A 24,530-nucleotide genomic window follows, 5' to 3' on the forward strand; every position below is an offset into this window, starting at 1 on the left:
TATCTGTCAGCACATTAGAGCCAAAAGTAGACATTTTTGGGTGAATTTTTGACAGATGCAATTTAAGAAAAATTCATGTGATAAGTAAAGATTTTTTTTTTAATTAAAAAATACCCATATGGAGTTTGCTTTTTTTTTTTTTTTTTTTAAGAAGGAAATGGGAAGCAGATCACAAAAAATGGGCTTCTTGTCCTTCAATAGAGGATCGTATCTCAAAGTCTAAATTGGTTGCTTGGGCTTGGACTCTATGGGACCCCTCTAACTCTGGAAACCTTTGGCATATAAAACTGGCAAAGCCTTTGGGAAAATACTGTCACCAAATCATCTTTGAAGTTGCTTTCATAATGAGACTTTTAAGATATTTTATTTGCCTAAAAATAAAGTTGGGGGTGAATTCATAATTTGTAATTTATGAGAGCCTTTGGCGTGTGTTTGACATCTTCATTTTGATCTACGCTTTGATATGATGTATCATTTGATTTTTTTCCCCCCTTGGAATTTGCTTTGAAGTACGCTGTGTGTGTGTATGTGTATATACACATACATATATAGTATATCCATTATGTAGTATATGTGTGTGTGTATATATATGTATGTAAACATTTTATGTATATTTTTATATAAAAATGCACTTAATAAAATCAAAGACTCTCAGAATATAGTGTTTGGAACTAGATGATAGTTACATAGTTTACTCTAAACACCAAGTTTCAGATGAACACCTCTCTTCCCAAAACCTTACCCTGTGTTCCTTCCAATATTAACAACCAAGATTATAATATTAAAACAAGCAGCTTTCACATACTGGAAAGGTTTCTCCATTGATCATAATTATCTCTTGGATGTCGCCAAATTGATAGAGTCTTTTGAGAGAGTTCTTTGAGGAAAATGGTTTTAATTTTTTAGGCAGAATTACCACGATCGTGATTTTCCTCCCTTGTGGAAAACAAAGGTCTGATACAGAAGAGCCAAGGAAACTAGTTCTCAAACTCTGCCTTGCTTCCAGGTACAAGCTGTGGCATATTAGGTATAACCTGCGGCTATTCTCAGATCTGAGTTATTATCCATAACCTGTGTTTCTCTTCATTTTCTGCCTAGCTCTGAGAGCTCATTTTGAAGGAATAATGGATGAACCATCAGCCAAAACTCTGGAGCTGAACCAGCACACCAGATTCATTATTGGTTCTGTGTCTGAAGATAACTCAGAAGATGAGATCAGCAGCCTGGTGAAGCTAGACTTACTGGAGGAAAAGGAGGGCTCTCTGTCACCAGCCTCTGTCAGCTCAGATGCACTCTCTGATTTAGGGCTCTCTAGCCTACAAGATGGCTTGGCCTTACACGTGAGGTAAGAGAGAGAAGTTTAGTGTTTTACTTATTTGATCTGCCCTAGTGATTTCACTGATTTTGTTCTGAAAAGAGCAAGAATAATTTTACCCAAGATTGCTTCACCTTTTCCTACGTCACTGGTCTTAAAGTTTTGATGAGTATGTGGAAAATGATGTATTTTGTCTGGAGTATAGGTTTTGAAAGTGTCTTTTCCTAAATTTTTCTCTCAACTTTTTCTGATTCTTTCTATATACTAGGTCTTTTGCCGAGACCTAGAGAGTGAGAGGTTGAAGAATTTTAGTCTTTGTATTGCTTCAACTACCATTGTTGTAACTATCTTGGTGATTGATAGGACTTTTGCAGGGGTGGGCAAATTTATGGTAATTTTTCTTTTTCTTTTTCTTTTTTTTTTTTTCATGCCTACAGCACCTGGTCTTCCTAGGTGGTCTCCCATCCAAGTAACCAGGCCCGACCCTGCTTAGCTTCCGAGATCAGACAGGATTGGGCTTGTTCAGGGTGGCATGGTCGTAGACTGGTAATTTTTCTTTGAACTGCTTCATTATGTCAAGAAGTTATATTCTATTTTTGCAAGGGCCAGCCCTCAATAAGGAACTCTGGTAGGAACAAAGGATTGTCACAGAGCTCTCTTTTTTCTCTAGAAACACAGTTCTTTATATGTAATGGAGAATGTCAGTAAAAGTAACGCTGGATTATTCTATTTGTTGATGTTGATTAAACAACCAGTGTGTGATATACTAATCTTTGGTCATTTGCTTTGCATTTTTTGGGTTAAAGGTTCTGGGTTAATGGTTCTTGGTTTTCACCGCACATCAGAATCATTTGGGAAGCCTCAAGAAATTAGCCACATCACCATAGATTCTGATTCATTTGATATTAGCTTGGCTTGGAGCTTTTTAAAAAGCTATCCAGATGATTCTAATATATTGCCAGGGTTAAGATTATAGGTCTAGCCTAGATAAACATAAGTTTGGGTAGCACTGCTGCTGTTATTATCTTGGTGCTTCTGTTATTAATGGATCAGAAAATAATTCAGCTCCTCTTTATATACTTAATATACAGACTGTAGTAAAATCCCATAGTGGATCTGGCTGAATGTGACTGCCCTATATTATAGTTATCCCTGGGACTTGGGATCCCTGCTTCTGAAAGATGAGGTGGAGAACGTCAGTAGTCACTCCCATTTAACTGTTTGGAGGTTGAAAGAAAAGAGTTAAGCAGATTAATTATGTTTTACTTTACAGATTCCTAGAACTGCAATGAACCAGAGAGATAATTTAGCCTATTTCCTTTTATTTAAATAGATGAGAAAACTGAGGCCTAAAGAAGGGGAAAAAACTTGCCTAAGGATGAATAGCCTGAAAACTGAATTTCAAAGTCGGTTTCCCTGATCCCATTTCAATAACTTTTCTACTCTGCTTCCCTGACCATACAAATGTCTTAATTATATAACTAGTTCAGACAAAATTAGTTTTAAGGAATCAGTGACAAAGTATTTCAGCCATTTGCCACATAATGATGGGCTACAGATTAAGATTATAATTGAGCTGAAAAATTCTTATCACCTAGTGATGCAATGCATTACACAAATACCATGGTGTTAAATTTGCCTACAGTATCAGTACAGTAACATGCTATATAGCTTTGTAGCCTAGGAGTTGTAAAGGCACAACTTGTCACCCTAAATATGTCTTTTTAGCATAAGGATTATTTTAGGATAGTTAACTTTAAGAAATAACAGACATGAGACTTCTGAAGACCAAGTAGTTACCCTTTGTAAAAGACATTTATGTTTGTAAGAATGTCTTTCTCCCTATATGGGAAGTGGGGGAGGACTTCATCTCTAGAAATTCAGACTTAAATCTGTATAACAACCTTACCCTTGTTTACTGTGCTTTTTCTGATAACCTCTCATAACTGACATCCCCAACATCTTCTGTCTTCAGATGAAGATGGTGTTTAAGGTGGTGGATTCAGCCATTTTGGTGAGTTACTTGGTTTTCTTAGGTGTCTCCCATATATACAGGAGGAATACATGTTATTAAACTTCCATTTGTTTTTCTGCTGTTATTCTGTCTTTGATTATAGGAGTATCTCAATCAAGAGCACAGAAGGATAGAGGGAAAATTATTTTTCCTTTCTTACAGAGCAATAGGCTATATCCATATAGTCTAGGTGTGTAGGAGGCTATACTAAGTTTGTGTAAGTGCACTCTATAATGTTTGCACAACAACAGAATTGCCTAGTCATTTCTCAGAATGTATCTCTGTCCTTATGTGCAGAGCATGACTAATTTAGTCTCTGTGCTATGAAAAGGAATAGAGGGCAGTATTTAGTGACAGGTAAAAGAGGTCAGGTCTTTATTCTTACGTAAAGTTTTTCTGTTTATAGTTCATTTAATGGTTGACCTGAAGGCTAATACCGGTGATGGTATCTTCCCCCTTCAGATCATTTGTAAATGTGTGGGGACTGTGACTGGTGGGACTACTTATGTTTAGAGGACAAGCGGACCAGTGAGTCTAAACCTTTTCTAATGTACTCGATGATCCCACACTACCAGCAATTGTTCTCAAAATATCATAGTGCTCCTGCTAGGAAAGGCAGTTAAATCTAAATACTTAAAGCCACATAGTGCCTTAAGAAATTTGTCTAATATGGCACTGTGTAAAATAGAATGTTCATTTATTGGAGTAGGAAATTGTGAGTTTGATAATGGTAAGAAATACCATTATAGCAAACTCAGCTGACGATGTTACAAAACAGTATGTAGTTGCCAGATCACTCCCAAAGTTGATGGCTTTTATTGCAAAGACTGTGTGGTCAGTGGCATGCATGCCTGAGAATTCATTTGCATGCCCTATAGTTGCAAATCTCATGCTGATAGCTTGTGGAGGAGCCATGGACTGAAGCGTGATCAACAGCTTGGAAAGGAGACAGTGCCAATTCCTACTCACTTCTCACCTAATGTTCCAAAATAGAACAGAGTTTCTTCATTGATTGATTTCTTAAGTCACTTGTAAATATGTTGTCCTTGAGGATAATTTAAATTGAGTCAAATTTATTTGATAGTAGAGAGAACTCTATTTTGACATCTGCCACCAATTAGGTGTATGACCACACTAATTTATGGTACCTCTATGGACTCGTTTTTCTCATCTATGAAAATGAGGATATTCATTCAGGTACTCCTTTTCACTCTTTGAACCCAAAGTTAAATAGAAACTGGTTGAATTTAGGTTAGCTTCCTAAATGAATAACCTAATCCTTCACAGGTCATAGTTTAAAGGGGCAAGTACATTCATAAGAGCTGTTAACTGGAGGTCATCTGAAACCATCTGTAGTGATTGCCATAGTATAGTGTTGTGAGCAAGGAAAGCAGCTACGGAAATAACACCCTTAAACATGTTTGTGCCTTTCCACAATGCCAGGTTTATTGAGTGGAACCTTCTCAGATAAACCAATCATGCAGGTTAACACACAACACAGAGAGAGGGGAAGTACAGAGTCTTACACAACAGAGCAAAGGGATAAAAGTCCTTGGTGACTGGTGGCAATCTGTGTGTTGGTCCCAAGCCAGTGGCTATGACAGGCAGAAGGTCAGAGTTTTCGGATCTTGCCACACCTGTCCATGATGCTCTCAGGTTGGCTTGAGCATCGCCTGTCTTAAGAGGTTCAGGTTATATAGACCTTATAAAGTAGGATCCTTATGCTTATTGGCTCCTACAGTGGGGGTTTATCCAGGTCAGCCGTGGCTGAGGGTTCTGTGGATTTGGGCAGTTTGGTTACACCCTAAAGGCATACTCATTATGTGCCAGTTGACATGACTGTCATGGCTCCCATGGAATCCATTTTGTAAAGTCCCAAAAGTCCTCATTTCTTTATGCTCTGTACATATAGGATGAGAGTGAGCCTCTTAAGTTTAGGGTTTGGCTTTAGGTGCTAAATGAGAAATCTAGTGAGAATGATGGGTAGGCAGAAATAGAAAATAGACTTTTGCAGAGATGGAAATGACTTGCAGCACACATTTTCCACAGTGTACCAATAAAACACTAGATGAATTACTTTTGAAGCTTTATGACCCAAATGTCTCGAAATAACATCCTAAGAAAGTAGTTATAGCTTGATGGGAACATACATTGTATATTCCTCATAATAGACAACTGCTTTTTATATAAGATCAGCTCTAGGGGTTGATATATCAATCAGCTAGGTTAATATATTTCTGAATCTCACTATTAATATTTAATTGAACATTCGAGAAAATACTATTGAAGACTGATTGTGGGCATCTTAATTTTGACAACTAATGTATGATTTGATAGCATGTAATAGAGCTATCTAGTTACATGGGTATTGACGTTTTCTCTGATCCTCCTGGGATGCTACTTGTAGTCAAATTGTTCTTCATACTTACAATATGCTCTAAATCTAGATCACCCCACACCATCAACCTTTATCAACAAAGATTATAATTAGCATTGTCAACAAGTTTGCTGAATTCCTGGTTAAAGTCCTGGTTAGCTCTACAGTTGGATCTTTTACTTCTAAGGGTAGTGTGATTTCTTTTATCCTATAATTCAAGGTATAGTATTTGAAATGCCATCTCAAATTTCTCTTAAAATTTTTTGAAATATATGCTCTAAATATCAAAGGGCTAAACTAACATTTTATATTTAGCAAGCATGTTTGGTTAACAACTTCATTTGAAAACAATCTGTAATTGTTTTAAGACAAGTAGTTCCTACTCTAGAAGGAGAGAATGGTTAAGTTCATTCAGAAGGTGAATTATATTCCTATCTCCTTTCTGGTCTAGGAAAAAAAAGTACTTTTTGATATTATTTAAATCTAGTGATAGAAATAAAATTAAATAATAAGCTGCAAAAACTTTTGGAAAAGTAAAATATGCCATACTGGAATTATATGATATAATTTATTATGGAGAAGTCCTTTTGTGAAGTAAAATTTTTTAAATTAATTAATTCATTTACTTTTTATGGTGGCATTGGTTAACGAAATCCAATAAGTTTCAGCCATACATTTTAACAGTAAGACATATATATTTACATTATGAGTTCACCTCCCATGGTTAGATTTCTTTTTGTCACCACTATTTGACTGACCCCTTTTACTCCATCTATCTCCTCCCTCCCCCATCCCCCTTACCACTAGTCTATTGTCCGTGTCCATGAGTCTCTGTTCATTTGTCCTGTTCATTTGTTGCTTTTAAGTTTATATCCCACATATAAGTGATATGTGATTTTCAACTTTTTCTGTCTGGCTTATTTCACTTAACATGGTTATCTCAAAGTCCATCCATGTTGTCACAAATGGCAGTATTTCATCTCTTCTTATAACAGTAAAATTCCATTGTATATATGTACCACAGCTTCTTTATCCAATCATCTATCGTAGGACACTTTAGTTGCTTCCATGTCCTGGCCACTGTGAATAATGCTGCTATGAACATTGGTGTGCAACTATCTTTTCGTATAGAAGTAATATTTTTTAACTGGTAAAACCTCTTTAAGCCTTTTGCATATCAGAACTTAAAACTTGGAAATTTAGATTTGAAAAGCTTTTGATTACAATAAACATGTACTGTCAGTATTATAATTTGAATGTTGAGAATGTCAATATAAGAAACATCCAAAACTGTAGAGAATTTTTGAGTTTATTTCAACCCAAACTGACAATTGCCGGAAAGCAAGATTTGAAATGCTCAGATGAATGACTATTTCACAGTATCTTTTATGCATTTGAAATTCAGGAAGGAGCATGAGGAAAATTACATGAGGGTGGGAGAAGGCAAGTAGGGATTGGATTACAGAATAGTTAAGAGTATGTGCTCTCTTGAGGATGGTTACACTTATTTCAAAGGTTTGTTAACCTAGATGGATGGAAACAATGGACAGGGTTTGGTTAAGGCAAAAATAAACCTGTTACTAAAAAAGTTATATGCCTGGGGTATGACTACCCACCATGACCTGCCCGGGGAGGAATTTATGATCAGATCACCCTGAGAAGTTACTTTCTATAGAACTCCCCCCCCCTTTTTTTTTTACCTCCACAGGAATAACTGAGAGGGCAGGAAATTTCATTTCCCCTTCCTATTTTTTGGCTCATCTCTCTCAAGCTTTAACATGGGAAATAAATAATAAAATTGGCTCTGGTTTTGAGTTTATATTATGGCTTTTCTTGTTGGTTGGCCTGTGAAAATGTTCTTATGTTTTGGCTATCTTAGTGTTTCTCAGTTAGCTTCCCTGAGCTTTCTCCCTTCCCCCAACAGTTCTCTAAACTCTTTACTCTCAATGCTCCTTCCTTGATATTCTGAGGTTCCCAGTTGCCATGGTGCCTCAGAAGTGAGTAGACAGAGAAGGTCATTATGAGATCTGCAACTTGGTACTCTTGCTGAGGGTAATAGTTTTCTCCGTCTCCCACCCACTCCTTTCCATTCAGAAAACAGGAGCTGTCTGCGTCTGTGTATGTGTTATAGTCTCCAGAGTTTATTCTATAAACTTAGCCAATTGTAGAAATTAATTATGGATGTTTTAAGTAGAGTTCAGGACAGCTGCTTGACAATGTCTATTACTGTTATTCAGGTGTAATGCATACATTTTCCCCTTCTTTCTTCCTGTTAACATACATTTACAAGTGAAGTCTGCATTTACTACTGAAAAATTGTAAATTATTAGATGTATAGAAAAGTTGGAGATTCAAAAAGTATAAAGCGTCTATGGCCATGCCATCCTGAACACACCCGATCTCATCTGATCTCGGAAGCTAAACAGGGTCGGTCCCGGTTAATACTTGGATGGGAGACTACCCAGGAAGACCGGCGCTGTAGGTGTAAAAAAAAAAATAATAAAGTATAAAGAAAGAAAACCAATATGGAATACAATCATTCAGCGATAACAGCTGTAAATATTTGATATGTTTATTTTCAGTGTTTTTTACCCATTAAGGATAAATTTTACTAAAAAATACATACATAGAGGGTATTGTAGTGAATATATAGCTGTTTCTTGTTTTTTTTCACATAACATTTTCTCATGTTTTATAAACTTAATTTTTTATTTAGCTTTTTATTTCGAAATAATTTTAGATTTACAGAAGAGTTGTAAAGATAGCAGAAAGTTCCTGTGTATCCTTCGCTCAGCTTCCCTAATATTAACATTTTCCATAATCATTTAACTAGAGTTGTCACATTTAACAAATAAAAATATAGGACACCCAATTAAGTTTGAATTTCATTTAAACAATCCATGATTTTTTAGTATAAAAAATTACTGCAAATACTGCACGAGACATACTTATTATATAGAAAAATATTTGTCATTTGCCTGAAGTTCAAATTGAAATGGGCATCCTGTGATTTATTAAAACTAAGTAATTAACATTGGTACAGTACTTTTAAGTAAACTATAGACTTTGTTTGGTTTTCAGCTCTACCTCCACTCTTGCTAATAGAGATAAACTGTAATGTTTCCGATTTCTGAAGTTTTCCAGAGTGCTTGAGTAGAGTTATGCTTGTTTCTAAGTAGCTTTCCCTACTATCGGCTCTTTAGTTTCTGAGGCAGTTAATTCTTAATCATCCACTTTCTTTTTTCCAAACATTTTTCGACATTTTTAATCTATTAGGATCTCCCTTTCCATTCTCTTTGTTCTTATGTCTTTATACCTCTTTTATTATTTTATCATTATTTTTATGTGATTTTGGTAGGGAACAATAATAAACAATCACTCAGTCTGCCATGTTTAGCTGGTAATGTCATTCTCTTATCAATCTGTTGCAGTTAGTCTTCTGCATTTACCACTCCTCTGAAACTGTATTTAGAAAACTCTCTAATGACTCCTAATGGCAGCATCCGTGTTGCCTTTGACTCTCTTTATTGAAACTACTCTCTATGTTTTATGATCATTCTCTCTCAATTTTTCCTTTCTGAGCCTTCCCTCTTAGGGGCTTGAAGAGGCTTGACTTTTTCACATTGCCCCTTAATTGTTGGTCTTCAAGGAGTACTGGCTTCAGTCCTCTTCTCTTCTTATGCTATATCTTCTCCCTTGACTGTCTTTAATTAATGGTGCTTCCATTACTTTGGTCTCCCAAGCCATAAATATGGGCGTTATGCTAGATTCCTGTCTCTGCCACCCCTCACACCCAATCAGGTACTCTTGTTGATGCCTATCCCCCAATACTTCTCAAAATCATCCCCTTCTTTCCAATGCTGTCACCATTGTTTTTGCTCTTATTTCTTGTTTGGATTATGGCAGTAGTATTTTAGCTCTTCTCCAATCTCTTTTCACCTTCAGTATAAGCTCCACATGGCCACTGGGATCTTTCTGAAAGATAAGCTTGATCATTTCACAGCACTACTTCATTGGGTTGCTATTACTCATTGTGCCAGGTACTTAATGTTATTTCTGATGCTTATGACAGTTCCAGTCATTATTATGGTTGGCTCGATGAAATGTTAGGAGCCCAATAAGGTCTCAGAGATGTTTGAACTGGGTTTTGAAGGATGAACAGGAAATAGACCTGTTAACAAAAATAGGTGTGTGTATAGTAGGAATGGGGGAGATGGTGAGGTTGACAACATGTTGAAAGGTACCAGACTGTGAATCATCTAGCATGTTCAGGCAATTATAAGTCATTGAGTATTACTGGAATGTAAGGGTCCAGATGGGTAGCTAGTGAAGTGGAAGAAAAGACTGCTGAGATAGAGGTCAGATCATTAAGTATGTCCTACTAAGACACATACAAAATGGAAAACAATAATTAGGTGTGGCTATATAATAGAAATGTTTGTGAAGTTTTAAAGAACTATGGATTCCTGAGCCTATCTCAAACTGATTAAAATACAGTCTCTGGTCATGGAGCCCAGGAATCTTCATTCTCATACTCTTCAAATGAGTCTGATATGAAACCTTGGCTGAGAACCACTTTTTCAGAGTTTAGAACAATGCCTGGCATGCAGTATATGTTTAATAAATGTTTGTTACATTGAAATTAAAGTTATAATAGATTAGATCACGATGAGGAAGATTATAAGGTAAAAGGGAAATGTAAGTTAGGGAACTGTTTATCTTTAGGTGGAAGGGGGCAGAAAATTATCAGTGAGGTAGAAGAAAAACCAAGAAAACCAGGGAAAAGATAATTGTAAGGTAGAAGATGGGACATATAGTGTTGAATAGAGATGTAAGAAATAGAAGACAGAGAAAACACTGAAGCTAGTTAATAGGAAGATCTTGGAGCAAATAGTTTTAGTTGATGGCAAGAAATTAGTAGTGGTGAAGGAGTAGAAATTCAATACTCTTAAGGAATTGGTGGCAAGGAAGAAAATAGAACAGTTACCTGAGGGGGATAGTAGGATTCCCCTTCCCCCGCAATGTTTCCATGTTTTCTTATTGATGTCTCTTTCCCCTGACTATTGAAATTCCATTCACACTTTTTAGGGTCCTTTTCAAATACTGCCTGTGCTGTGAAACTTTTCTTGTTTTTCTCCTATTTTGTTTTTCTCTTCTAGTAGTTTGACCTTCCATTTTCCACAAGGACAATTTCATTCTTCATTGTTCTTAAGCCAACAGTCTCCCTTAAGCTAATAGTCCCTGCCCCTTCCAGATATTCTTTCAGTTCATAATTTTGCCTCATATTTCATTGAGAAAACAGAAACTGTCAAACAAGACATTCTTCTTTCTTTCTTTCTTGTGTCTATACTCAAACTTTCTTGTGTCTATACTCATAATCGCGTTTTTCCATCTTGCTATAAGGACTTCTTAAGATCCTCCCCTTTTTCTATCATCCTCTTCTTTTGTACATTTTAAATATCCCTTTTTCTGCTAAATCATTCCTGTTGGCATTCAGACAAGCTCTTATAACTCCCATTTTTATTAAAACCCTTCTTTGATACCCATGTTTCTTTCATCATCATTCAGTTTAAAATATTTTCATACTTTCACTGATTTGTTTCTCTACCGAGCTATAATTAGCATATAACATTGTATTAGTTTTAGGTGTACAACCTAATGATTTAATATATGTCTATATTGCAAAATGATTATCACAATAAGTTAACATTCATAACACACAGTTACAGTTTTTTTCTTTTTCTTGTGTCGAGAACTTTTAAGATCTACTATCTTAGCAACTTTAAATACACAATACAGTATTGTTAACTGTAGTCATTGTTCTGTGCCTTACATCCCCAGGACTTATTTATCTTATAACTAGAAAGATTGTATCTTTTGAGCACCTTTACTCATTTTGCCCACCTCCATTGTGATTTTTTTTTTTGACTCATAAATCATTTAGAAGTGTATTTACTAATTTCAAGACATTTGGATATGTGTTAAAATCACTTGGATATATTTTAATGTCTTTGTCAAAAATGATACTTTATGGCCTGGCATATGGTCTACTTTGGTAAAGTTTTATAAACATTTGCTAAGAATGTGTATTTTGCAGTTGTTGGTTATAGAATTCTGTATATGTCAGTTAAGTCAATTTTTTCAATTGTGTTATTCTTATATATCCTTGACTTTTTTTTGCCTACTTGTTCTATCTGTTGCTGAAAGGGGACTATTAAAATATCTTACTACCAGAGACTTATAAATCAATAAGAAAAAGATACTTCAGTGTTTTATAAAGACATTTCAACCCAATAGAAATATGGGGAAAGACTTAAACTTCACAAAAGAAGATATTCGAATGGCAAATAAGTATATAAAAAGGTGTTCAATACTGTTGGTCATCAAGGATTTGCAAATTAAAATCACAATGAATTAGATACCACCCCAACCAAAAAGGCTAAAGTTAAAAGACTGATGATATCAAATATTAGCGAGGATGTGGGGAACATGGAACTCACATTGCTGGTGGGAATATCATTTGACACACCACTTTAGAAGACTATTTACCAGTATCTTTTAAAGTTAAACATACTCATACTCTATCAATAAGCAAGTCTGCTCCTGGTTATTTACCCAAAAGAAATGAGTTCATTTGTCCACCAAAAACCAAATACAAGAACAAGTATAATTGGTGGTATCATCAGTGGAAGTGACCATATCAGGCAACTGAGAGGAATGTTGGGCCAAAAACTCTAATAGACTGAGATATGTTTGTGGTTGAGGCAAACACATTGCTGGCTAAGGCTATGTGCATGCACAGAATAGATGAGAAGGCCCAAGATAAAGTAAAAGCCAGGGCAGACTTGAAAATGCCCTTCAACTTTGAATGTGCTACCCTACCTCACATATAGACACATGAACAGAGTACAAATGCTTTTCTGACTAAAAGTGTTTGAATTTAACTCCTGCCTAATCATTGGTTAACATCTAAGTGCAGACATATAGGTAACCCCTTAGAAAGCAGGTTTGAACATAGAAACAAGCAATAGAAAGAAAATGAACTGAGGTAGTAGTGGCCGCACACTTTGGGGGTGGCAGATTTCACAGATTTAGCCCAGGCAAGTTATTAAGACAAGAAAGAAAGAAACAAGCAAACAACAGTAACAACAATTTTCATGGGTAAAGGAATCAGAATTCAGAGTTGCTACAATAAATTATTTAATATGTTAAATTTTCAACAAAAAATCATGAGATATGAAAAGAAATAGGAAAGTGTGACGCATACTTAGGAAAAAGAAGTCAATAGAAATTGTCTCAAAGTGTCTCTAAATGCTGGATTTAGCAGATAAAGCCTTCAAAATAGCTATCATAAATGTTTTCAGAGAACCAAATGGAAACATGTTTAAAGAATTTTTTTTTAAGCTAGGACAACGCTCAATAAGCAAAATTCTCAATAAGGAGAGAAATAAAAAAGAAGTAAATATCACCAAAGAAGATATATAGATGGCAAGTAAGGATGTGAAAGGATGTTTAACATTATTAGCTTTAGGGAAATGCAAATTAAAACAACGAGATATTATTACACTTATCAGAGTGCCTAAAGTGAAAACTAGTGACAACACCAAATTATGCAAGAATGTGGAGAAGTTGGATCACTTGTACATAGTTGGTGGGAATGTAAAATGACACAACCACTCTGGAAAATAATTTGGAAATTTTTTATAAAATTGAACATTTACCATATGATCCATCAATTCCACTCCTAGTTATATACCCATGAAAAATATCACAGGCTATAATATCTGTATACAAAAATCAGTTGTATTTCCGTACACTAGCTAACAATGAACAAGCAAAAATGAAATTAATATAATTTCATTTACAGTGGCATCAAAAAGTATAAAATACTTAGGAGTAAATTTAACCAAAAAAGTGTAAGACTTGTCCATTAAGAGTTACAGAACATTGCTGAAAGAAATTAAAGATATAAATAAATGGAGAAACAGTCTATGTTGAGGGATGGGACGACTCAGTATTGTCGAGATGGTGATTTTCCTTAAATTGATCTATAAATTTAGTCCCCATCAAAATCTGCAGGCTTTTTTCCTTTCTAGAATTTTCTAGAATTTGGTAAGCTGATCCTAAAATTTACATGGAAACCCAAAGGACCTAGAATAGACAAAACAATTTTAGAAAAGGAGAATAAAGTTGGAAGACTTACACTCCCTGATTTCAAAACCTACTATAAAACCATAATCAAGGCCATGTGGAATTGCTGCAAGGATAGGCACATACATCAGTGGAACAGAATTTAGAGTTCATTTCAAACCTAGATACACACACGTACGTGTGTGCGTGTGTTTATTCAGATGATTTTTCAAAAGAGGTACATCCTCGATTCAAGCTTTCTCTGCTTGGAAGAGCCCCAGTGTGAAACAGTCTCTCACAGTGTGCTGCAGTATAACTCAGACTGCATTGCAATCAAGCCAGCTAATGCATCAGCGTCTGACAGATAAACTGCTACGTCATCCTTGGTGGTTGGCATGTTACAATGCTGGAATCAGTGTGGGCTTCTAGTTGGATTTTGTGCCAGGTATGTGTCTATTTTTGACACTCTATTCATGGTAGAAAATGAGGATACTTTGAATTTGGAGGAATGAATGAAAATGGCTTTTTATTTCTTGTGTTCTAATACAGAAGGATTGTAAGCAACATCTATAAAAGATTAGAAATTCTAATTTTGTTTTTAAATCTGGATGTGCTGTCTTAGTGTTTAGTTGTTTTAGAAAGGTCTCTTTGGTGAAAGAAAACACAAACTTGATGACTGAATGTGCCTCTTTGGCTCGTTTTTCTGATACCATTGAGTGCAAAATAGCCTGCTTTATTCTATAATCAATGCTTTATTTGGATTTTGAACGTTCAACTTATATAATAAAAGCAGAGAGTGATTCTTTTTTGCAACTGCCTACATCTGGAGACACTTAAATGTGTGTACAATTGAGCTCCTTCTACACTAGTGGCCAATGTAGTTGTTCTAAACAAAGGCCTTGGTGCTCTATTTTGAGACGTTACTCTGAAGAGACAGAAGAGAGCCTGCCTATGTGTCAGTTTGGTTCTTTAAAGAAAAAGTAAACTTGATTAACTTTATCAGGCATTGGCCTAGTATAAAAGGAATGGTGCAAAGTGCTACAGATGAGAAAACAACCCAGGACTTCCATTTTCTATTATGTCTGGTGGTCATTTGAGTGGCCTGATTCAATCTTTTCAACTGGGATTACCTGAATGTCCTAAGATCAAGGTTTACCTTAATCATTTTATCTTCTATTTCATTGTTTACTTTTGTGTACTTTTGTGTACTTTTGTTTTGGAGGGTTTTTCTGGAAGATTGTTAGGTTCTCAGCATAACTGGCATCAGACTATTAACTATTTCTATTCAGAATTTTGGCGGGAATTTTTCTATGGTGCATAGTTTAGGTTAGATGTGACTGGTACATTCTAGCTGTTAAGAATCTTTTTTTTCATTACAAGGCAGGAATATCATGAGCATATAATTAATTAAAAACTAAAACAGAACTATGTTACTGTATAATATTCATCCACCATTTATTTAAGTGATATGTCTGTGGCAAATTTGCTTTTGTAATAGATGTTTCCTAGTAGCCTTTTAGGCAGGATTTTCCTTTCCTGCTTAAAATGAGTTAGACCTCTGTGTCTAAAATATTTGTGTGGGCCCCTTTTCTTTTCAGATTTTATCCACATCTTCTCTGTGTCCCATTTGTACCAGTTCTATTCTTATTCTCAAGTTTTAGTGAATAAAATCTTAGATTTTTTTGTTTTTAAAAAGTTTTTTTGGTATATATCACTATTCTGGCCTAAAAATTAGAATCGTCGCTTCTCTTTTATTCAGTTCCTTATTAGTGCCCTGTTTTGTCCTTTGTAATTGTTTACTGTTTGACCTGCTTTTTGCCCCTCCCCCAGCCACATCTGATAATCAGTATTATTTGTTTTGATTAGTTCTCAGAAATTACCTACTTAGGCTGTACTGTCTTCCTCCCTCTGGATTTCATGACCCCATTATTTTCTTGGCTTAGTTGTCCCTGTAAACTGTCTCTCTTTTTTGCCCTCCCTGTCATGTGCTCCTGGCAGCTGGGAGAGACTGTGGAACTTTTCTCTCATGACCATCAGAAGAAAGTGACTGTTGTTAAAACATATTTACTGCGGCTAATGCGGAGTTGCTACAATCTGTTTTCTAGTTATACAAGCTTTTATATTTCTCTCCCTTTCCTCTCAGTCCCCCTAGGAAATCAGCTAATAGTATATGTGAACCAAATATGGGGGCGGGGGGACACAAAAAGGAGGAAAGGTGGAGAAATATGGAAATTGGGGACAAAGTAGACAAAAAGACTGTAGTTTTTGAGGCCATCAGGAATACTGTGGTCTGACTGATGCAGGGCCAAGAAGTAGGCAGAAGGCACAGTATCTCTTGTCCTCCTGGGTTTTAAGCACCTGCAACAGGAGGACAAGCTGTGGCTTATGTTTACAATGCTGAAATCTGAAGACAAACTTCCATTCCTCTGCCATTTTGATATGGAGAGTTCTGCAGAGGAAAATAAGGAGATGAGATATTACATGCTTCAAAGGTAAGTTTTAAAGTGCCATATTGGGCAGTATATATGCTTTAAAAACAGTAAGACATTGCAGCTAAGCCCCAGAATTTATGAGAAATTAGATTTGATAATTTTTTTTTTTTTATATCTAAAAAACTATCTTTTTTTAAGGAAGTGAAGAAAACCTCTCATATTCGATCCTGGATTTCTCAACCTTTATTTTACATTCAGAATTTGAACCAAAGATACCTGAGCCCATGTGTAATATTGTAGCTACGTTGCAAGCAAGAACCCCTGTGCAGCTCTTTCTCTGCTCTTTTCATTAAGGGATCTCACTCAATCTGTGCTAGATTTGCTCGCTGGATTTGGCTGGTTTCAAGAGTGAAGTCTCTTTAACAATTGTGAAGGAAGATACCAATCATTCATAGTTTGTGGCATCCCTGTGGGAGGTGGATTTACAGGAAAACTTTTTTTTAGAATGTGTCTCTGCTGTAGTTTTTGTATCACGTGACAGTGGGTAGCCAAATTGGAGTTGTTAAAGGTGCCAGGCTTTCTTACCCTGGGGTCTTACTTCCTGCTGTTCAAACTCAGGCTGAGGAAGAAATGAGTCAGACTTTCTTGGCCTCCTTTAGGCCTCTTATAGGTCTGTGCCTTATTCATCAGAGGATTGGCATAAAAGCCCTGAATGATTTGCTTGATAGCAGGTCACTCTCTTATCTTTTTTATTTGCTTATTTTTGTAATATTGAGGATTTTTTCTTTGAAAAAAAAAAATACATGAAAATTAAACTGGACTTTGGCAAAGACAGAAAACAGACAAAAGATACCAAGTTGGCAAAATTAGTTTTTAGAACAGTCATCCTTTCCTTTTCACTTAACTTCTTCTACCCTTTTTGGGGAAAACCAAGCAAAATTTCCACTGAGAGTCAAGTAAAAAGCAACCCATACATATAATCAACAATCAAGATATATACAATCTACATAATCGAAATGATTTATATGTGTATATATACCAAAAATTTATATATAACATTGTTTTATTGTTTTATATATGTAAAACAACATATGTAAATAAAGAAAAACATGCATGTATTTTGTTTTTCTGTGGTTAAATACAGCAGATGATCAGTTCGTTTATTCCAAGAATGCATCCCTCATGGAGCAGTCTGTCTTCCAATTTGAACAGTCATCTCTACTCCAGGGGAATTCTCTTCTCTTTTGTGTTGGATCCTCTGTTTCTTGATTCCTTGTCTTTTTTTTTCTTGGAAGGCAACACTCTCTAATAGTTTCCAGAGAAATGCATGTGAGAGGTAAAGATTTTGAGATCCATTCTGTTTCTAAACTCAAGATTAAATCTTGTGATGAATTCCTCCCCTAGCTTAATTTTATCAATATAGACTGCCTTTTTTTTTTTTTTTAATCTTATACTTAGGCAACTCTTTATTGATTCTAGGTTTATATCTTCTCCATCCCTTTACTCCCTCCCTGAAAACTGATCTCTGTTGGTAAACATTAATATTAGTTTTTATTATTCAGGAACACTTTTTTTCCCTTAAATTTTCATATGAAAGGTCATTTCCCCCCCTCTCTTTTGTTTAAAAAATTTATGGTCTGCCAGCATTCAGTCTTCACAAGGGTGCAGTTGGAAGTGCTGTTATAAGGATGGTAGTAAAAAGCAGGTCTCCAGGGGAGATAGATGGTGTGAAGAAATTCTATTCATAGACTTTCATGGTTTCTTTATTTTTATAGGCCCAGCATGTCTGGCTTGCACCTAGTAAAGCAAGGTCGAGACCGAAAGAAAATAGACTCACAGCGAGATTTCACTGTAGCTTCTCCAGCAGAATTCGTTACTCGTTTTGGGGGGAATAAAGTGATTGAGAAGGTAAGTTATAACTTAATAAGTTTTTTTCCAAAGTACATGAGATATAATGCCTTGGTTTGTTGTCTACATTTGCTCAAAACTGATACTTAGACATTCAGAGAGCTTGCAACTTTATGAAAATTATCCTTTCTGACTCCCTAGCATCCTATCAAATAATTTAACTATTTCCTGAAATATGTATTAAGCACTGATAAGTTAGTCACAGCTAATTAAGAAATCGAAGTGGTACTCATAACATCCTTTTAAAAAGATCTTGTGGTTTTTACAGGGTTTGGCCCACACTGATTTGAGAGGGTATGAGAAACTGATACACTTATGGTGGTGGTCAGGAGATAGTATGTCATAGCATTGGATTTAGAGCTAAGAGTGTAGAGAATTTCAGGAGGGAAAGCTTGAACAGTTTGATACACTGACCTACTGGCTTCCGCTAAGAATTTGAGATGTTTAGAGGGAATATACCACATGAATACTTAGGTGTCACTTTTATCTAACCCATAACAGAGCTGAGAGGATGACTTGGTTGAAATAGTTTGCAGTAATTAAAAGATTAAAGGGTGGGAACCTATATTCCCACTCCTAAAAGTATTGCTTCAGCAATGTCTTTCTGTTAGTCTTCCAACTAGCCTATGTTATACTTGGGGCCATGATTACATACAGTTAAGGAGATGAAAGGTTTGTTTATAGAGAAGTCTCAGGACCATTGGTTCTTCTACTTTTTTTCTTTCTTATGACCATTTGTTCTGAGGCAGCCTCTACAATTCTAAGGCATTTGGGATTCAGCATTTTGGAGAGAGGTGGTAGTTGGTGCCAGGGTTCTATACAAATTCAGGGTTCTGTGCCTTGTTTTACTATAGCAGAGAATACTGCATGAAACTGCACTTTTGATCTTCCTCCATTCCTCATTTGATAATATATCATCCCTCCGAAGTTCATCTTCTTCTGTTCTCTAGTAATTGGTGTGATAGAATAATTCACAAACTTACAAATTTGAGTAACTGTGTTTTTTTCCCTTCAAGAAATGAAGTTAGAAAGGAGTTTTAACGGGTGCTTATTAAAGTATTTCCTTAGCTACCATTTAAAAAATAACGCTTGCTCACATGGGAGCTGGTTCCTAACTGCCTAGACCAGCAATGTAAAATTCTTATTGAAAATAAGAGAAAGATCGACAAAAATTGTCTCATCTCTTTTCCTCCATCATTGCTCGCCTTGTCTACTTTTCTCTCCAATTCTCATCCCCCCACTCCTCCAGGTTCTTATTGCCAACAATGGCATTGCAGCAGTGAAATGCATGCGATCTATCCGTCGGTGGTCTTATGAGATGTTTCGAAATGAGCGTGCAATCCGATTTGTTGTCATGGTCACACCTGAAGACCTTAAAGCCAATGCAGGTGAGTTATTAGCATTATTATTAGCATTAAGAAAGCATTACCCTTGAGCATAAAACATTGAATAGCATAACCTCTAAGTAGGAGAATGATAATTTATGGGGATTCTCAAACTCAAGGATTTCCAATGAAACCTTTTAAAAGAATATCTTTTTTGGAAAATGTTAATAATAGGCGTATACAAGTGATTGTGCTATATTTAACCTCAACGAAGACTCCTGTCTAAGTAAAAATTGGTAGAAATTTAACCAAAGTGTTGATTTGGGTTTTCAAGTGTATGCCTTTTCAATGTCAAGTATTTGCTAAACCCCATACTTTAGCATGTATAAGTGGAAAGGTTTGGAAGGAAATGCTATTTTCCTATGAGTTACATTGAAGTTTAGAAAATCTTATGTTTAAGATTCTTTTTTTCCCTTCTTCCTGATGGAGAGGCCTCTTGGGGGCCAGGTGAATTTCACTCTGCAGTTCTTCTATATGTTCTCTCTACTCAGCTGGTCCTGCATCTGAGCTGTAGATAAAGACTGCTGTGGCCAGTCTTTCCTCTCCATATTTTTTATGACTAAAGTATAATCTCGAAGGTAGAATGCCCACAGATAACATAAGTTCTTTAAAGAGCTATCTTTTAAAACCTATTTTAGTCTGTATATGTTCTCTCTGTATTGAGACAATGATGTAAAGACTATTTGTAAGGAATAAGGGTTAATATGTTATCTTATTTAGAAATGGAGAAGGCACCAATTTATTGCAAAGTAGATGTTACGATATGAAATCATTTATATTGACCCTTTAACAACCCTTAGCCACAATTTTCATATATGTAAAAGGAAGACATAATGTCTAGTTCATTGGGTAGTTGTAAAGATGAAATTGCCTTATTGATGTTTACTTTTATTACTTTTATTACTTTATTACTTTTTCTTTGTCTGTTTCTTCATGGTGCTCTTATTAGTTCCTTTATTCATTCACTCAATGAACATGGAGGCCTACAGTTGAATAAGGTGTGATCTTGCTCTAGGAAACAAAAAATTTCAATACAATGAAGTCAGTGTGCGATAATAGAAATATGCACAAGATACTATGAGAACACAGAGATGAGACATCATAACTCTGCCCCCTGCTCTTGTTAAGCTTCGTTAAGATGTTATATATGCCTAGCCAAGACTGAGTAAGAATTAGTGAAGTAATGAGGGGGAAGACAAAAGTGTTCCAGGCTGAAAGAACAGTATATGCAAATATTTGAAGATGTGACACAGTAGTTTTCTGGAAATTATAAGTGGCTTGTTAAAGTAAAAAATGTGATCCAGTATTTGTCAAAGAGGGCCTTGTTTTTCATTCTGAAGAACATTGACTTCAAGAAATTAAGTTAGAAAGGAATAAGTTTTAACTGGCCCTTTTCTCCATCTTCCTGTCATCCGGCATCAACAATTATCAACTCATGGCTAGTTTTTATTCATCTGTACTTTTATCTCCTCCCTCACTCATACACAATTTCTGAAGCAAATCCTAGGTATTATATTATCTGTAAATATTTCAGCATGTATCTCTAAATGATAGATACATTTTTAAAAACATAAGTAATAAGATGGATGATTCAGGTAGCATCTTGGAAGATCCATTTGTGGAAAGCAATACTAGAGGATATGAGGAGACTGAACATAGAGAAGAAGGGATTGGTTTAGAGAAATTTAAGAGGTAAAATTGGGTGATTGAGCCAAGAGTTAATAATTACTGTTGGGTTTCTGGTTTGGTTGATTAGGTAGATGCTAGTGTCATCAACTAGGGCAAAATAATAGATAATATAGCAAGAAGAGCAAGATTTTGAGGGGACAGATTAGACTTGGAATACTTGTGACATAAGCAGAACCTATAAATCCTACAAAAAATTGGATATTTTCTTCCAGAATTTAGAAATAAAAAAGCTGGAGATTAAGAATGTACATTATCGACAAATGTATGGTAGTTGACACTATCCTTTGAAAGAACAGATAGAAAATGCTAAGGATGAAATTTTATAGAAGACTAGAATTTAGGGATAGATTCAGGAAGATAGGCCCATGAACAATACTGAGAAGAACCAAAAGAGAAAAAAAAATTTCAATAAGGAAGGGTCAAATGTGTCACCATTCAATAAAATAGAAGTAGGAAACTGTTTAGCAATTAAGAAATCATTGGTAACCTTTGCAAGAATAGTTTAAGTGGCACAATGTGAGTTTGCAGGCTAATATAGGATTTTAAGGAATGAATGGGAAATGACATGGAGACAGCCAATGTGGACAAGTTTTTTTTAGAATTTGGATGAGAAGAGAAGAAGAAAAAGCAGTAACTAAAAAGAAATCACTGTCAAGGAAAGATTTGAATTTTTTGGAATAAAAGAGACTTGAAATGTTTATAGTCTGAGAGGGAGGATCCAAAATGCGGAAAGGGACCTAGAGAAGATGGAAAGGGATGGGATCAAGAGCATAAATGGACAAAATATGCATATCTGTTGACTAAGAAATTCTGTTTTTTGGTATTCTGAGGAACAAAAATCAGGAATGGGGGCAGATATATTCATGCAAGGATATTTGTTGTTAATATAATGAGATACTAGGAGTAACTCAAGTGTCTAACATTAGTGGATTAAGTAAAATGTACTACACAAAGTCTATAAAATACCATGCAGCCATTAAAAATATTTGTGGAATGACATTTATTAGTCTGAGAATACATTCTGATAAATTGCTATATTATTTATATATTACTTGGAACAATATTACCATAGATGTAGCAGCTTAAAACAATAGACATTTATTATCTCTTTTGCTGAGCCACCCCAGGCTTAGCACTGGTACCAAATCTGAATCTGCATTAACCTGGTAAACACCACTTGCCCCACCCTGGTGGCTTCCTGAGACCCCCGCTTTCCCCAACTTGTGTACTACTCAAGTACTGGCAGGCAGTGACAGCCCTCAGTGTGCCCTATGCCTTTTGCTTAGCTGCCCCATGGCAGATACTGGTGGTAGCTGGCCTTGGTTAGCAGCTTGGTCTCTCCCATGTGACTATGGGTCCAGCACAGAGAGGTATCAACCATGGGTTGCTGTGACCCCTGGCAGGTCACAGGCAGTGGCTGATCTTGGTCTGCACCACCATTCCTCTCGAGAGGCCCTAAAACCAACATACCCAGTGGCTGGCTTCAGACCACAACTGTGCACCACCTGATTAGCCCCATGAACTACATACCCAAAGGGTCGTCTCAGCAAGCACCAGGCCCTCTGGGGTAAATCTTGCTCCATGGGGTCAGCCCTGCACAGTAGCTCATCCTCTGTGGTCATGACCAGTCCTCACAGTCAGTCAACCTGAGGATCAGTCCCACCTACTGACATGCCAACAGCAATTAAGGCTCAGCTACAACAGGAGAACACATATAGCCCAAACATAGGACACTCTTGGAGCACCCAGCTCAAGTGATCAGGGAGACTGTGCCACTGGGCCTCACAGGACACCTATTACATAAGGCCACCTTGGCAAGACTGAGAGATGTTGCAGATATACTTAATACATAGAAAAAGAGAGCCAAAATGAGGAGAAAAAGAATCATGTTCCAAATGAAAGAACAGGAGAAAACACCGGAAAAGGGTTGAACAAAATGGAGGCAAGGAGTCTACCAGATAGAGATTTCTAAACACTGTTTACAAGGATGCTCAAGGACTTAATGAGAACTTCAACAAAAAGATAGTAAGCATAAAAAAGGATATAGAGACCATAAAAAAGAACCAGTCAGTAATGAAGAATATAATAACTGAAATGAAGTAAACTAGAAGGAATCAACAGCAGATTAGATGAAGCAGAGGATCAGATCTACAATTTGAAAGACAAGGTAATGGAAAATACCCAATCGGAACAGCAAAAAGAAAAAAGAAACTAAAAAAATGATAGTTTAAGGAAATATGGAACAACATCAAGCATAACATTTGCATCTTGGTGTATCAGAAGGAGATGAGAGAGAGCAAGGGATTGAAAACCTATTTGAAGCAATAATGACTGAAAACTTCCCTAACCTGGTGAAGGAAATAGATATACAAGTCCAGGAAGTATAGAAAATTCCAAACAAGAAGAGGCCCACACCAAGACAAGCCATAATAAAAAAGCCAAAGATTAAAGACAAAAAGAGGCTCTTAAAAGCAGCAAGAGAAAAGCAGTTGCCTATGGGGAGCTCCCATAAGACTGTCAGCTGCTTTTTCAACAGAAACTTTGCAGGCCAGAAGGGATTGGCATGAAGTATTCAAAATGAAGAAAAGCAAGGACCTACAACCAAGACTAATCAGCAAGTCTCTCATTTAAAATTGAAGGAGAAGATAAAGAATTTCAAAGCTAAAGGAGTTCATCACCACTAAACCGGTATTACAAGAAATGTTAAAGGGACTTCTTTAAGAAGAAGAAGGGGGGAAAAAAACCATAAATATAAATAATAAAATGGCAGTAACTATCAATAATCATTTTACATGTAAATGGATTAAATGCTTCAATCAAAAGACATAGGGCAGCTGAATAGATAAGAAAACAAGACCCATACAATATGCAGTCTACAAGAGACCTATTTCAGATTGAAAGATACACACAGACAAAAAGTGAAGGGACGGAAAAAGATATTTCATGCAAATAGAAGCAATAAAAAGCTGGTGTAGCAACACTTATATCCACAAAATAAGCTTTAGAACAAAAGCTATCATGAGAGACAAAGAAGGACATTTCATAATGATAAAAGGATCACTCCAACAAGAGAATATAACCCTTGTAAACATTTATGCACCCAACACAGAAACACCTTAAAATGTAAAACAAATATTGACAGACATAAAGGGAGAGATCAACAGTAATACAATCACAGTAGGAGTCTTTAGCACCCATTGACATCAATGGATAGATCTTCCAGATAAAAAATCAACAAGGAAATAGTGGTCTTAGATGGCACATTATACCAGATGGATTT

General features: G+C 36.0%; 1 protein-coding gene and 2 pseudogenes across 8 annotated transcripts in view; 2 read left to right on the forward strand and 1 right to left on the reverse strand.

Annotated features, from left to right (window-relative positions):
• The window catches only part of ACACA (acetyl-CoA carboxylase alpha), a 253,317-nt gene that overhangs the window by 51,038 nt on the left and 177,749 nt on the right, over positions 1–24,530 (forward strand). For all 8 annotated transcript variants that reach the window (XM_036223376.1, XM_036223375.1, XM_036223382.1 and 5 more), the window contains 3 exons: positions 1,099–1,345; positions 18,044–18,176; positions 19,426–19,564. In XM_036223376.1, coding sequence (XP_036079269.1) covers positions 1,099–1,345; positions 18,044–18,176; positions 19,426–19,564 — 519 coding nt within the window. The remainder of the gene's footprint in view (positions 1–1,098; positions 1,346–18,043; positions 18,177–19,425; positions 19,565–24,530) is intronic.
• LOC118604623 lies at positions 1,744–1,859 on the reverse strand (annotated as a pseudogene).
• LOC118604667 lies at positions 8,074–8,191 on the forward strand (annotated as a pseudogene).

The sequence above is a fragment of the Rousettus aegyptiacus genome, unplaced genomic scaffold, assembly GCF_014176215.1.
Source record: "Rousettus aegyptiacus isolate mRouAeg1 unplaced genomic scaffold, mRouAeg1.p scaffold_m13_p_6, whole genome shotgun sequence".
NCBI lineage: Eukaryota > Metazoa > Chordata > Mammalia > Chiroptera > Pteropodidae > Rousettus > Rousettus aegyptiacus.